Genomic DNA, 16,760 nt, shown 5'->3' on the forward strand with positions numbered 1-16,760 from the left:
GATGGTGCTGCAGAGAAGCATTTTAAAGAGTCCAGAAAGGCCAGGAGTTCTTTTTCTTCTGTACTATTATCTTAGATCATAATTTATTTTTCTTGTGACCTCAAGATAAGAAAATTTGTTTTTCCAAGATCATGTAGCAGCACCATACTAGCATTACATCGTTTTGGCCAGTGGCACACTTCCATATATTGCTATTATGGCGAATCGGCAGTAATTGCTATTTCTGAAGATTCGGATGATGGTAAAAAATGTCCCATGAGCTGCACAACATTTATGCAGCATCTCTCAAACACCAAATGATAGCCAGGGAGACGTTCCTTGGTTCCTCAGCTTTGCCGTCAATGAAACTGCTCACATGTTCAGGATAACTATACACGACTGTATAGTCACAGATTTCTGAGTCGCATGCCCAAATGACAGACACTGATTTGGAAACTGTCTAGCACTCATAAACAAACAGATATTTCCTCTTGTGTCAGTCCTTGATTAAAGTAAAAACAAACGCACTCATTCATGATGTACAGCATGTCTGCCTAATCATGCATTTCAACATCATGAGAAAAAAAATCTAATATTTAGAAAACAACCTTTGTTAATGTGAGATCACAAGGAAAAAGAAGTCTTGATATCAAGACAAGACACAAAAATGATCAAAAATTAAAATTAATAACTCTTGGCCTTTCTGGCCTTCCAAAGATCTTGGATTGTCCCTGTCTTTTTTCCAATTTCAATAAAAACAAACGTTCTCCAGGCAGCACTTTTCCATGCAAAAACACTACTATCACTATCAGTTCTTTTCCCTTCATGCAGAATGGCTGATTATCGCTTGTCAAACCTCAGCATCAGGTCATGAGTCAATTAACCATCATCATAACCGATATCTGATTACGGCCCAGGTTCCTGGGATAGACTCTGGATCCACAGCGACCCTAACCAGGAGATAAATGATGAACCTCTAATAATATTTTTCTGAATGTTATCACTGTGTGCATTCCTACTACTTTTTATTTTCAGTCATTTTACACTGATCTGGACGTAAGCAGTGCTTTGCAGTTGGCAGGACATCGACCTGAATCTCACACACAGTCACGGCTGCCCTCCATCACACACCATCCATTACGTTGATGATGAAGCTGCGCAACATAGACGGTGACAAAACACTGGTCCGTGCCAGGATAAATTGGTGGGAGCTGCAAACCGGTATATCAGATTTGCTATGAACTCCATAAAAAATATGTCAGTGTTCTCTGGAAGATTTTAGATGAAATCATTCCAGCTCTCTTCCTGTGAGAGCGAGGCTCCAGACTGGGTTTATCAGAGTCCAGGTGTGCGTGTGAGTGTGTGTGTCAGTGTTAGGGAAAGTTGTCTTAGGGCAGGCTTGGCCCAGTGACAGGGCAAGGTTAAACCCATTGAACCTATAACACACTGCACGTTTACAGCAGCCATTGTGTTCACGCTTAACACACGTGTTAACACACACACACACACACACACACACACACACACACACACACACACACACACACACACACACAGAGTAAGAGGGCAGCTGACACAGAGCTACGTCACCTTTTCTGTTTAAGTACCAAACTGTAAAATGGTTCTGAAAACAGCACCTCATGATGGAACACCTGCTAGCCTGATGGATGTGAGGTTTGCTCATTGAGTCTCAATGAAAGCAGGAAAAAATACTGCTGGGTCAAAGGTCAACCTCAGAAAAGGCTCTTTTTTGCTAAAAATGACACAAAGACAATCAACACACCAATAAATACACTATGAGACGTAATAATCCCCCGTTTCTTTCAGTCAGGCATGATTATATAAAGAGCAACAGCAGCCTGGATTCACTCAGGAGTTTCTGTGGAAGTGGAGGTAAGAAAGTTCATACTACTCCCATCCTCTGTGTGTGTGTGTGTGTGTGTGTGTGTGTGTAATGGCTTGCATTTTTAGTGCTGCTCTGTTGCTCATCCTTTAGTCAGCAGAGCTTCACTCAATGAGTCGTGCTATTGAAAACAAGCCATTAATGGAAGCTCACACCGACGCACACATGGGGACAAACAGACAGAGACACACACAGACACGAAAAAAAGGTGCACACAGACACGCAAAAAAAAAAATCATACTCTTCCTGCACTTAGCCCAGACATTGGTGTTTTCTGTGTGTTTTTTTTTATGCGCATGTGCACATTTGCATGTCTTGTATTTTGTCTTTGCTAGTTTTACTTCTGTGATATCTGCAAAATGGGTTTGAATTAAATGAATAACAACAATAATGATGACGATGATAATGATGATGATTATTATTATGAATAATAATTATTTATTATTATTATTATTATTATTGTTATTATTATTAACCCAGCAGCTATTTCTGAACACCAGGCGTGTGTGAGAAGCCGTGTATTTGGGCCGTTCACCACAGGAAGGCAGGAAGAGGAAAACAAGGCCAGACGTGGGAGGAAGCAGGCGGTGCAGAGTGAGGTGTCCCAAACCCATGCAGGAATGAGACACAGCCCCTGAAACGTGGGAGACAACAGCAGCAAGCGCTGCTCTAGATAACCCATTCTGAGCGTTACCACACTGATGCTAGACTGGACTTGAGCTGTAAACTGAGATTTGAGGAAAAAAAACTTGAATACATGATGATGTTCAAACCTACAACTCGGCTCAAGATCAACATCACTCAAGCTCTAAAGTGGCTCTGTTTCTTTTGAGAAACACGCAAATTGTGCAAAATCCGCAAAAACATGGCTGACTGTCTTACTGGTCACAGCCTTGTTTCTATATGGCATGCTAAACAAGATGCTAATCTGCCCATGCAAAAAAAACAAAAAAAACAAACCCACACACACACCATTGTGAAACAATGAGGAAAAAAAAGGTTAAATTACTCTTCCCCGTTTTAACAGTGTGATAATTTGAGACAGAGAGAATGCTACACAACAAGTCTGTGCTCTGCCTGGAGAAGACAGTCACATACCAGAGCTGTTGGAGATCGGACGAGTCGAGAAAACAGATGTCTGATAATGCCTGATTGTTGTCGACATGCTGAAGTGCTCCGGAGTGAAGAGCTAAAACTACTAAAGTAAACACATCTCAAACCCTACAACAACTGTACCTGGTTTCTGTCAGAACCACAAAATCATCTGTGGTTTCAACGGTGTCTGGAGAACCAAAGAATGAATTGGGGTAAAAACAACAGAGAAGAGGGAGAGTCCTCAATGTAAACCTCGCTCTCGGCGTGTATTTGTAAGGCCAAGAGTCTCGCTGAGGAAACAGTGCAGCAATATTGATCGTTATTATTATTGTAGATCAGTGTGTGTTGATTTGACTGGCGTTCCCACACTGGCTCTGTATCCTGACAGAGAGAATGCTGAGCTCCCCGCAGTCTGCCGAGGGCGAGGGGATGAAGTTACACACACACACACACACACACACACACACACACACACACACACACACACACACACACAAAACAGTATCAGTGCAAACAGAGGCCTCGATCAGAATCATACTGAAAATACAAAAGGGACAAAAAGGAATTAGCATTAGTTTTACATGGAGAGGCGGGGTAATGGAATCATGCTGCATTGAACTTGCCTTGGAAGTGGGAAGTCGAATCTTGGAATTACGCCATTTCTGACCTTTGTGCATTTGAGCTACAAAGTGGGAAAACACCATGGACACCTCTGTGTGAAAGTGCTACTTTGTTTACTGTTGTTTCTGTGAGCAGCCATTTTGATTTGACATCATTTGCTGAACTTGGGGTTGAGGAGACCGTCCAGAGCTCCCTGAGTACGAGTTGAGGGGGTGATTTTTTTATTTATTTATTTTTTAAATTACGAGTTATGGACTTCAGTTGAACGCAGCATTAATGCCGGAGTATCTCTTGGATTTTAGTCTTGCCCTAATCAGTGATTTCAGTCATTTTTAGAGACTGTGTGCACGTGTCTGGGAAGATTACGGCATATTTTACCTTCTACAAATCACCAGAAAGTAATATATACATCCTGTCCAAACTGACATGTTGGTAAAGATTCCATTATATCCTGTGGGAAAAGAGGTTTTGTGCTTTTTTGTCAGTATAATGCTGCATTCACACTCACTTATAATTTGTCTCAACACACAATTTTCTACAGTATAATAAAAATGTGTTTCAAATGAATTCTAATATTTTTAATAAAGTTTTTAATAAATAATATATTTATTTATTAAGTTTTTAATAAATAATAAATATTTTTCAATAAAGAAAAGTGTGAAAACGGGGCCGTTGATGTATGTAACGTGCCAGGCTTCGTAATCACGATCAGCAGATTAGGGGTGCAATCTAACTGCAAACACCCATGATCTCGGATACTTCCGTCCAAGCTTTATTTTTCTTTGTAACGTCTCTGTACAATTTGATGAGAAATCGCTCACGACAGGATGAGATGAAAGCATGGTTAAAAGTTTATGAGCAGGAACTAATTAAAGGTAGAATCTAAAGCTGGAAGAGAGGGAATTACAATAAATGTGCCACGCGAGGCATAGGATTGGTTTGGGGAATCAATCGAGTCAGTGGTTTGAATTGGTCACTGTACCACATCATACCTAATTTACATGAAGCAGAGAAAACTCATAAGTCGTCTTTTCCAAACTAAATTGCATCAGCTTACTGTGTATGCTTGCCAACTGGTTTAGTCCTTGAGAATCTGAGATTTTTTTTTTGCTCACGAGGAAAGTATTTGGGCATCGCTGCCAAATCTGGTGCACTTTACACTTTATCTGCCCACATAATTCTCGAGACTTGTGCGCAACAGCTGCTGAAATTAGGAGGCTCGTCTCGGCTACTTGACTTTATCAGCTATAACTTATCTTCATTCATCCTTAATAATGCATTAAGAAGTCAGAATGAGATGAGGTAATGTATCATGATGAAGGCTTGGACCTGTTATGACTAAAATGATTTGAGATCTCTCAGACTAGCCGCTTTACGATGGATCTCAGACATCTATGCTATCTCTTGTCCATCATGCACGCAGCTTGGTTTACTCTGGAACGTGTCCTGTGCATATCCCAACCCTACAATTTTACCAGCATTCCTAGGAGGTGGGCAGAAGCTAATCTATGGCCAAACCATAAATATTTCACAACACCAGTCATTTCCATCTTTCATAAACAGTGCAAGCTGCCAGAATAGGCTTCTGCAATGCAAAAAAAGTCGACTACTATTATTGGTGTAGAAAGGAATGTGTGTGTTGCTGAGCACTTGACTACAGTTATTGACCAACACTTGTAAAGAAAGTGAGATAACAGGTGTTTGGAAGGACGGCGAGCCGTATTCGGTAGTCACATGCCAGGCATTAACTGTCTAAACAGCGTGGGGGAGATGGACTACGCTGAAAAATGTCCCACCTGGAGCTCTTAGAAAAGGAGGCCAATCTGATTAGCTCAGTGACAAAAAGACAAACACAGGGATTCCCTCCCCTCCCTCTCATCTCCTGCTGAGCGCTCTAGATACTCACCCACTGCACTTTTGACCTAGAGCTGAAAAAAGGCAAGGACGCAAGCCATATAGCGGCACATCACATGACCCACGAACTGTCCTGCAAAGGAATATTTTAATATATATAGTATAAGCAGGTGACAAATTAAAGGAAAACGCCGACATAGTGTGTGTTAGGAAGGTGTTGGGATACAACAAGCCACCAGAACACCTTCAAATGCTCTTTTGCATAGATTCTGGAAGTGCCCTGTTGCAAGGAAACGCCGATCTTCCAAAAATCTTCCTTCAGGTGGTGTTTTTATGGAAAGTGCAGTCTAAGAAATCTCTCATAGGCTCTCAAAAGGGTTGTGATCTGTTAAACAAAGGCAACAGTGTATGACTGACATCATATTCATCCTCATCAAAACCATTCAATGAGCTGTTATGCCCTGAGGGTGGAGGCGGAGTCATCCTGGAAGAGACCACACCCATCAAATGATAAAGGTGATTAAGTAGAAGAACGTTGTATTGCTCTGCAGCGCAAACCATGCACAACATCTCCATTCGCTATATGTCTCCACTCATTTATTCGTTTAATTTAGCCTGTTACATAAACAGTTTCATCACACACCACAGTTTAACGCCACAGTCCCCTAACAGGAAGTTCACGGTTCACCACCTGGAAGTAATACAGTAACGAAAGCCACAGATTCCATAAAGGCTCTAGTGCTCTAGGGAGGAGCAAATCTAAGCAGCGATCGCATCGCCTTCCTTTCAGCTTTTTGTTGTGTACAGTTCATAAGTCATTTACTATGCCACAGGCAACATTCCAGAGAGACAAGAGTTTTATTCTTAGTGTGGCTGCTCGTCTTTCAGGCCCAGTATCCGAGTGCAGTTCAAACACACGCATGCCAGAGTGAGGCAGGGACGGATGTCAGGGTTAGGAGTGAGGCTCAGGGGTTGAGTGTCAGCGCAGAAATCAAACTGCACAAAATAACGAGCTAAGGGCAAAAAATATATATCAGTGACTACATGAGGTGACAAATACTCACCTCATACTATTTGTCCACTTATCTAGCAATCAGTCAATCAATCTCTCTCTCACTCTATTAATCTATCAACCAATCAATCTATCAATTATCCATCCAGCTGACAACTGTCTACAGTGAATATAAAAAGTTTACACACCCCTATTAAATTGCAGTTTATTGTGATGTAAAAAATTAAACTAAGATAAATCAGTCATGTCAAATCTTTTTCCACCTTTAACGTGATACAGCAACCAACAAAATTCCAGAGCGAAACATGTAGAAATGTTTTAGGGAAAAAAAGAAAAAACTTGCACAATAATCTGCTGATTTTAGCGAATGACATGAAAAACACTGTAGCACAGCCATTCAGTGTGTGGGGGGGAAAATGGCTATAGTTCATTTCTAAACATGAACCAGCATTGCTTTTAGTGGAAGGAAGCTCATTAGACCATTTCACTCTCTGGTCTGATTAGTGAAGTAACGAGATTCAAAAGAAGAACAACAAGAAAGAAAAGTCAATCGTGAAACAAGTATGTGTTTATATTCTGTTTCAAATTCAAAATCGATGCATTTCATCTGTCCAGTGTCTGTGGCACTGGTCAAAAGTGATACAGTGAAACGCCAGTGCGAAAGAAAACTTAACACTTCAAATTGAACTAATCAATAACCGAAGAGTTAAGCTTTAAAAGATAACTGCTGCTGCCATTCAGTCATGTTAGATCTTATCAGGACTTTATGAAACTGCTCCCTCACCAATTTTAGTGTCTGTGATAAGGCTGCCCTTTAGTCTATAATGCAACTTACCAACCAAAACAAAACCGAGAAGAACATCTGACTGAGCAGAAAACTGCCCAGAGCTTAGATTAGTGCTTGAATATACTGCAATATCCTTTAAAAACAACACCAGGAAACTAACAGACCACTTGAGAGCAAACACATATTGAAAGAATTTGGAGCAAAATTTATATTCAAAAAACAAGATCACGTGTGTTCATTCAGTCATTCATTCTTTCTTCTGTCAATAATCCACTATAGATTAAAATCAAAAGCACACCTTATTCCCTCAGCACATCATGAGTAATGTCCCTGTTACATCATCTGCACACTATCTGCTGCTCTGTACTGGGAGTTGTGGTTTCATTTCCCTTAATCACGCTTTCAGACATGATGACAGAACTCTGAACTCCCAGAAACACACAGCTCCTTTCGAGCTCTATAAAGGGATTGTTTAGGGTGGAGGGGTTTGCACGTGGACTAAAAAGTCTGCAAATCTCTTCTTAAGATGAGAAGAGCATCCGTCATAACAGCTGTGATAAACGCTAATTACAGCGTTATCGCTACAATATACATAAAACACAGCAATAAAACACACGCTAATCTTAGGCTTATCTTAAATAAAAAAAACAACAGGATGCAACTGAATCCAATCAAATCCACAACAGCAGAGCAAATCCAAGATTAGGAAGTGAAAAGATCAAACTAGCAGCAGACAGACAATAAACCAGATCTAAAGGAGCTGATTGTAAACTTGCAATTAATGTATTTAAGTCTTTGCTTGAATACACATCAGATGTGGCACAGCAGACACGATCCTGAATCAGATTCACACTGTGCTAGAGGTGAGACATGAAACAAACAGCAGTTCTTCTTACTGTTATTCCTCCATGTTTGTTTAATTTGATACTCATTAACATTTGAAATTTCTTCTGTTGATATCTCAACATCTGGACATTCGTAATGGGGAAATGAAAATAAACTTATCGTTTAACTGCTCGTTCAGTTTAAAGCTTTCCTTCTGTTTACAGCGCTGTTGCTGTAGTTTATATTACAGTGCTGTTGAATTCTCAAATCTGATTGGTCAGAAGATGCTGACAAACATCCAGCTGTAACTCAGATCACAGGTTTATATTCAAATGTGTTATAGATTCTAGAGAAACAGCTTGCACAGGGACTTGTACAGCAGAGGCTCCACATAAACTGATAAATATATGTGCAATCATTCAGTCATGAAGCTTATGAAGCTGAGAAGTTTTCTGTGAGGAGAAGTTTATTTATGGAAGGAGTCTCCAGTGTCAGCACTTTCACTGTCAAAGATAAAACTGTAACGGGAGGCTGAGGGAATGAATGTTTATTGCTGCTATAATGTAAGTGAGAACAGGAACGAACTTGTTCTGTTGTTTTAAATTTGTAAGAAATAAAGATCTTTCTTTCTTTCTAATAAACCAGCTCCCACGTGTTGCGACAGAAAAGTGTATTGTCCTGAGTGTATCATCCACCCTTACCCTAGGGATGGCAGACTCTCTCCCCTGTCAATCACACTGACACTAGCCAATCATGTGTGTCTGTGAGGTCATGTATGTGGAAGAGGGTAGATAGCGCTTTCCTCAGCGTTTTACGCTGCCCTCTGACACGACAGTTAGAAAAGGTACAGTTCCCTGGCTTTATGTGCTTTGGCAGAATCATCTATTACCTCTCTCCCGAGTTTACGCTTCATTCATGCACTTTTGCTAAAAAAGCTGTGCAAGACAGAAGAGGTTGTGTGTAGATAAACATAAGAGTCATTGTGGAATTAATGTGTCTAAACACAGTACTTCATATACACTCTATTACACACTACAAGCACCACCCGAGACATCCTCCTGTTAGCCCAGCATCAGACTTCATCTCAGTCCCCTTGCGCTTGCCTCACAGCATGCGAGATAAGATGTTCCAAGAAAAGAGAACAAGATTTACTTTGTAATGCTGCTGCGAGCTGAACAGCACGATTCATAAGAACCCAATGCTGTGCACAAAAGCATCCACTCCTTACCCTGGAGAATCCTGTGAACGGTTATACAGTTAGCCCTATTATTAATACGATTTTGAAAAGCCACACTAACAAACAAAGAATCTTGTGACCCGGCCATTTACCAAATCATGTGAGAGTCACAATGCTCTGTGTAAATGTCTAACTTGTTCTATGGTTTTTAAACGGTTCAATGATGCTCACCAGCTTCTCCTGTGTTCTCTATACACAGTGCTGTGTGTATAGTGTGTGGTCTTTTTTTTGGAAAAAAAAATTATCCAGAGAAAAGATCTGACTGGAGCCACACCAAGAACACAAGGAATTCAGCCTGGATGAGGAGGACACTGTGAACTCTACTGACCAGATAAAAGCTCCTCTAATGAGTCTGCAAAGTGAACGCCACAGCAAGCAGTGATAACTTACTTAAAAAAAAAAATAAGAGTGGACTACTAAGTATACTACCACTGGTTGTACAAGTATGATGTTAACTATGCATCAAGGCTGAGGATTTTTCATAAATGATAACATTAATAGACTGTTATTGTCTAGTGTCTCGAGTTCCTCCTAATATAGTGCTGCGATTAAACACAGCAGCACTACTGATTTTGTTTTCCTCCACTCCCTAGGTCAGATGATACTCATGAATCTTTCGGCATCGACTGATTCCAAGCCAACCCTCTTTCCATTTACAGCAAATCCTCCAATCCATGCTGCCCCGCCCAGCACTGGCAGTAATTCCCAATAATTCCGCTAGAGCATTAAAACCCAGGACAGGCAGTGTTAAGACTTTATGTCGAGCCGCGGAGCCACACTGTGACCCCACCTGACCCTCGGATGGATCTGGATGGAACCTCCCAGGCGCTATGCCTATAACTGAAGCAGAGCGATACGATAATGCAACTTTTTTCAGATATAAGTGACATCCGTTATTTTATAAGACACACAGACTTGAGTAGATGTTTGAGTATTAAAATATAAGCATTTCATAGATCCTCATTTCCATGTTAAGTAAGAAATACAACAATTGTCGGCATGCTTTTATAGAAAAATAAATCAACAACTCAATTAGAACTGAGAAAGTTTATCAGTGAAATCATTTATCACTTTCGAGTGACAACAGGTGAGATCAACGCACATGCTCCATTACATAAAGGTTCACTCACACATAATAAATACAAGCCAACGTTCCTTTCAGGAAATATTTTCACTACTTACTCACTTCTTTATCAGTTACAACACGGTTATGAGTGAGTGGTATGAGAAATGAAACCTTCCACCGCATAAATACACTCCAAATACTGAATCACACAAAAGACTTCAGGTAATTGTGTAAGACTCAGGGCCTATTATTCATCACCGTGACTCACTAAAGTGCATAAAAGTCAGAATTATCACAGCTACTGAACAGGCACAGGTCCAGGAAAGACTTTGGAAATAAGAACAAAAAAGTGTTAAAGAAACCAACAGCATTTCCTCAGCACACACACACACGCACACGGTTGGACAAGTTATTTGCTGTAGCTTGCCATTGTTATGTTCCTTTAATAGCAGGGTTGTCCGGATACGACAAAGTGCTTGAATTAAAGGCTTTACTGTTTGTGCAACCAAAAAAAAAAAAAAAAAAAAAAAAAAAAAAAAAAAAAAAAAAAAAAAAAAGAAGCATAATACAACTGCTCCACCTATAAACGTATAAACAAAGCAGTGTTAGAGAAGGTAACTACTCAGCAGTGAGATGACTATCACCTCTGAACAGGTCATATTAGATGTTTAACTGAGTCCTTGAAAAAAAAAAAAAAAATTCCGTAGCTGAGTCGATAAATGTATGAAACACAATGGTCGCAGTTCAGTGACTCAAACACAAACAGCGCAGATTCTGTAACACAGGGGCTCCCAAGTGACCTTAAACGACAACTTAATTTATTTTTTGTTCCAGATTTATAACTAATGACTACAAATACACTACACGCCCAGACATCCTTGGACACCTGACCATCACACCCATATGTGGCTCTTCCTCTCACTGCTGGCACAAAGTTGGAAGCACACAATTGTATAGAAAGCCTCTGTGGGCTGTAGCTTAACAATTTCCTTTCACTGGAACTAAGAGGCCCAAAAGAGGCCCAAACCTGTTCCAGCATGACAATGCCCCTGTGCACAAAGCGAGCTCCATGGTTTGCCGAGACATGGTTTGCCAAGTTTGGAGTTGAAAAACTCGAGTGTCCTGCCCCGACCTCAACCTGATCACTTCTGGGATGAACTGGAACGCCATCTGCACCCCAGACCTCCTCGTCCGTGCTTGACCTCACTAATGCTCTTGTGGCTGAATGGATACCATTCCCCATAGCCACGCTCCAAAATCTAGTGGAAAGACTTCCCAGAAGAGTAGAGGTTATTACAACAGCAAAAGGGAAATAAATCTGAAATAGGATGTTCAACAAGGACATGTGAGTGTGATGGCCTGGTGTCCACAAATGTTTGGCCATATAGCCTATATCTGGAAATCATATCCAGTCCAAATAATCCTTTAGAAGAGTATAAAAACCTGGTCCTTCTTTAGCCTAACAGATTAAAAGTGCACACCTGAGAATGACTTGCTTCTGACTGGTCTTTGTTAGTCGGTCCTGCACTATGAGCTAATCAGCATGGGCTGTAGACTTTGGCAGGGCGGAGTGACTAATCAGTCACCTGCTGTGTGAGTGAAAAGAGAGAGAGCTACCTGTGAAACTGCAGCCTCTGTGTTACACTCCTCCACATGCCGCATTAATTGGTAAAGCACAGATACGCAATCTCACTGTGCAAACAATTAAAGCCAGCGCTCTGCACTTGAAAAGCACTCGACAGCGCCGGGGAGTTAGTTATTAACCTCGGATATTAAACATTAGCTTTCTGACAAAGCAGGTTAATCGCTGGAGGAGTTCCAACACTCAGGCTTCACGCTGTGTGGTTCCAGATTTAAACCGGTGCTGTGTCATTTGTTAGTGATGTTCTTTTCACAAAGTCCAATTACTGGCGCGAGTTAAGGGTGGAGGGAAAAAAAATAAATAAATAAACTGTCTTTTACAAAATCAACCATAAGAAACGTTCCTGATGAAAATTAAATTCATTTCACTATTAATTTGCATGTTGTACTGCCGCAAATATCATTATTCTTCCAACGTCAGGTGAGAAAATCACAGATGTGTGTATCCGGTTGAGAGGAAGAAGAAAAAACACAGACATGGCCGATCTGGATAGAAATAAAATCACAGAGTAGCACCTGTAAAGTAGAAAAATACCCCACAAACCCCTGTAAATTTATTTCCATCCGGATACAGCTAATGACAGCTCCATTTTTGAAACTGATTCTTTGGTGCTGGATTTTAATCAATGTAAAATGTATCTGAAAAAAAAAAAAAGATCAATCATTGCTATCGAATGCAAGTACTTAATCCCATTCATAATACACACCAAGTATGATTAATGTACTGCCCTTAACTCATACTAATTAAATGTAAACGTTTACTCATGTATAACAACGTCAGCACAGTAAACACACAGCTGAACTGTGAGACTCTGGAATACGTGAACATGACAAAAGACAGCTACGTCACACACATCCTGCTCTTACCTCCAGCACTGGCCCAGCTCCAAGAATGATCTGCTCCACCCCGCTAGCGAACCCCTTCTGACTGAGAGCGGTCAGATGATGGATGAGGAAGTTGGTGCTCTGTGTCTTTCCTGAGCCGCTCTCTCCGGAGATGACGATGCACTGGTTGCGCTTCCGTTTCAGCATGGCGTGGTAGGCCACATCGGCCACGGCGTAGATGTGCGGCTCCAGCTTCCCAAGCTGGTGGTTGTCGTACATCTTGACGTATTTGGGGTTGTAGACGGGCAGGAACTTGAAGGGGTTGATGGCGACGAGGATGCTGCCCACGTACGTATAGATCTTCTCCTGCCTGAAGCGGGCGCGCAGGTTCTCCAGCAGCGTCTTCTCACTCAGGTCAGGCAGCTTGCAGAGATCGTCGTGGTCCTGGAGCTGCGGTGGAGGCAGCAGCCCACGCTCCACCATGCGCCGACGCTCCTCCGTCAACTGCAGCCACATGGCCACGTTGCCGTAGTGGATGGAACCGTCAACGTTCTTCTCGCGCAGCAGGAAGCGGTAGTCCTCGCTTCCCGAGCGGTTCTCCAGCGCAGCGCGGGGCCACAGCATCATGCGCTGAGCGGGACAGTCGCTCGGGTTCAGGATCCATTCCTCGCCGCCGAACTCCTTCACCTCGGCCAGCACATAGCATTTGGTGCGGTCCAGCCGCAGCCGAGCGATCACCTGCTCGATGACCTCTGCGGCTGTAGTTCTCTTGCGGGCCAAGATGGGGCAGTAGATGGTGCCCACGGCGATTGCCCCGGGGTAGACACGCAGCGAGAGTTCGGCATCCTCGAAGCAGCGGCGCCGCCCGCCAACATCGCGAATGCTCATGTTGGAGCCGCTCGGCCCATCAGCTCTCAGCGCGTGTGTGTGCTTCAGAAAAGGCCCAGGGAATGCTTCAAGACATCACAACTGCTAAAAGAAAAAAAAAAAAACAAAACAAAAGAAAAAACAAAGACTTATTATGATTTACAGAAAGTTTATTGCGAAACAGCAATAAACACAGGACTGAAACAGATCTTACGGCACCAATACAGAAACTACTGGCTGATATTAATAATACAGTTACGCACACTTACACCACAGCAGGCTTGTGCAATATAGTATTATCATTCCTGCACGTTGCCATGATATCTTACGACAGATTATTCTATTAGCAGACCTGCCAACCTTGGAGAATGCTAGCGTTAGAGACTAAAGGGCTGATGTTTAGGTGAACCGCTTTATGCGTATTGTGGTATGGGGTGTGGCTTGAGGCTGTGAGTGTGAGTGAGCCTCTCTCTTTTTTTTTGTCCACTAGCCTGTATATTTTTCTTTTGTTTTTGCCTGTAGAAGTAAACCGACTGGAAATAGTGGAAATGCTTTCTGTCTTTTTTTTTTTTTTTTTTTTTTTTTTTTATGTTAGTGGTTCTGGGCGATTAAATCGTTTATCACAATATTTTCAAATGGAAATGATATTTTCAAAATCATGATATGGGAAGAACCAATATCGCACAAGCCTACACTACACTAACAAGGTTAAACGTTTATTTTTCATACAGACAAACACAGTTCTCCAGCTGAACTTGCATTCCTAGTATTTATAAATCTTTGGACAGAGCAGAAAAAATAAATGAAAATGAAAGTCATATTTTTTTATTTCCCTTAAATTTAGAATAATTTCAATTTCAAATTAATCCCAAAAGACAAAGTGTATGCTTTGTTTAAAGTAAAAGATGAATTAATTTAAAATTATTTCCATTATATATCTTATCTTATTAAAATTGCTATTCTTACAGCGTCAAATAAATATTGTAAAAATTGCAGACTGTCTGGAAGCTGTAGTTTATACTCGTAAATTTATTTTTAATAATTATCTGCTGGAAAATGTCATTTTTACAGAGGTTAACATACAAATCTACTTTATTAAACTGAAAGCAACATAGTCTACTTTGTCTGTATTCTGAACAGCTGGACACAATTAACTTCTCATCACGCTTCCTCTCCACAGCGAGTGCTGAAACAGATCCACGCTGCACATGTTATGCTTAGCGCATGATGGCCTCAAGCATCATGGAATCTTTTTGTCTTTTGACTGACGTCAAGCAACCAGCATTGACCATCCAACCATTTCTGAACACTCATCCGGTCTGATCCATGAGCAAATGATTTTACAGGAGTAAAGTGGCCTAAAGGTCGAGTTTCACCTTCTCGACTACGCCACTTCACGTTAATCATTCAACCAATTCCTACTTCAGGTTTGATTCATAACAGTATTGATAAGGTAATAATTATAAACTGGCAGGCTTTGTAAGAGATTAAAATAAACTTGTAAAACAGATTATATCAACACACACACACACACACACACACACACACACACACACACACACACACATACAAAATGGACAGATCCTGGCTTTAAGCACACACTGGCTTACTATCTGCTCTGAATATAACAGCAAATCAGCTGGCTGCCAAGATAAGCAGCTGCCTTCTTCTTCTTCAAGACACACACACACACACACACACACACAATAAACTAATTCACAGCCGTGCCTGTTAATAAAGGCTGAACCGGCTCCACGGGTTACTGTTCGCTACAAAATGAAACAGTGTGTACAATGATAATACCACAAACTCCTAAATCCCTCAATAACTCATAATCCACAAAGAAATGAATTAATTTGGTTTACGGAAACAATAAACACAAGGCGAGAAGCACAGAAACTGATATTCCATTTTGTCATTTTGAAGTATGCGCCTGCAAACATGGAGATAAGCTCCTTTTCAAACAACGGCTCAATGGGGAAAAATAAATTGGCTGCGTAACACAAATGGTGCTCTAATAGAGCGCCTCACTCATGCCTCTGGAGTGCCGAGCTCTGTTTATTTACTCTCGTGAGGTCAGCATGGCTGTGTGCGTGTGTGTGTGCGTGTGTGTGCATGTGTGCGTGTGTGTGTGTGTGTGTGTGTGTTGTCGTCTGTCTCTCATCACAGGAAAGATGGTGCTGCAGCTGAGCTGGAGTCAAGCCAAAGGGTTCAGGTGTACAAAGCACAGATGAGTGTGTGTGTGTGTGTGTGTGTGTGTGTGTGTGTGTTCGTGTAACACTCGCCTAAACACCAACTTCAAAGCTATTTCAGAGACACAGTATGCCCTCATTGCTGATATTTTATGTATCACTTGTTCAAACAGTTAAGAAATTAAACAAAATATTAAAGTTTACGGATCATTTATACAAATTGGCATGAAGAGAGAACCGGATGCAGATAGTACAGATAGTTCCACAAAATTAAATGCAACTATAAATGGTGTCATCCTGTAATTATAAGAAAAGTGTAATAGTTGGCAAATCGCTGTGGTAGATGAGGAATAGAACACCTAAAGATGTGCTGTTATAGGAAGCAATCCTATTTGTAGTGTTATATTATGTATATATATATATATATATATATATATATATATAAATAAAATCATGTTTTATGCCTTACTTATTACTTATCTTTCATGCCATAAAATCATTAGCGAGGAAAGGAGCAGCACCCAAAGTGATCTAAAATCAATAACAGGAAATGACACCAAAGAACACTAACAGATCAGAGGCCAGTTAAGGTCTGATACTACGCTGCATCCTGGATCCCTTCCCTCCTGCTAGGACGTCTCTCACTGCCACAGCACACAACGAACCACAAATGCACAAAGATGGCTGCAGACAGCCGTGTTTTTATTATATCAGTGACTGCACAGTGATACGACTAAGCAGACTGTACACCGAGTATTAGCGCTGAACTCTCAGAGGATTTGGACACCTCCAAGCTGAGCAGATGGTCTGCGTTCTGCTTAAAGCTTAATTGCACGAGATTTAGAGGATGGTGCTT

General features: G+C 41.2%; 1 protein-coding gene across 12 annotated transcripts in view; it reads right to left on the reverse strand.

Moving 5' to 3' along the window:
• myo9aa (myosin IXAa) overlaps positions 1-16,760 on the reverse strand; it is a 113,120-nt gene that overhangs the window by 73,724 nt on the left and 22,636 nt on the right. For 11 of the 12 annotated variants that reach the window (XM_034308996.2, XM_034308995.2, XM_053238310.1 and 8 more), the window contains exon 2: positions 12,888-13,817. In XM_034308996.2, coding sequence (XP_034164887.2) covers positions 12,888-13,733 — 846 coding nt within the window. In that variant the 5' untranslated portion in view covers positions 13,734-13,817. The remainder of the gene's footprint in view (positions 1-12,887; positions 13,818-16,760) is intronic. The other variant, XM_034308991.2, reaches the window with a different exon arrangement.

Source organism: Pangasianodon hypophthalmus, chromosome 11 (assembly GCF_027358585.1).
Source record: "Pangasianodon hypophthalmus isolate fPanHyp1 chromosome 11, fPanHyp1.pri, whole genome shotgun sequence".
Lineage (NCBI taxonomy): Eukaryota > Metazoa > Chordata > Actinopteri > Siluriformes > Pangasiidae > Pangasianodon > Pangasianodon hypophthalmus.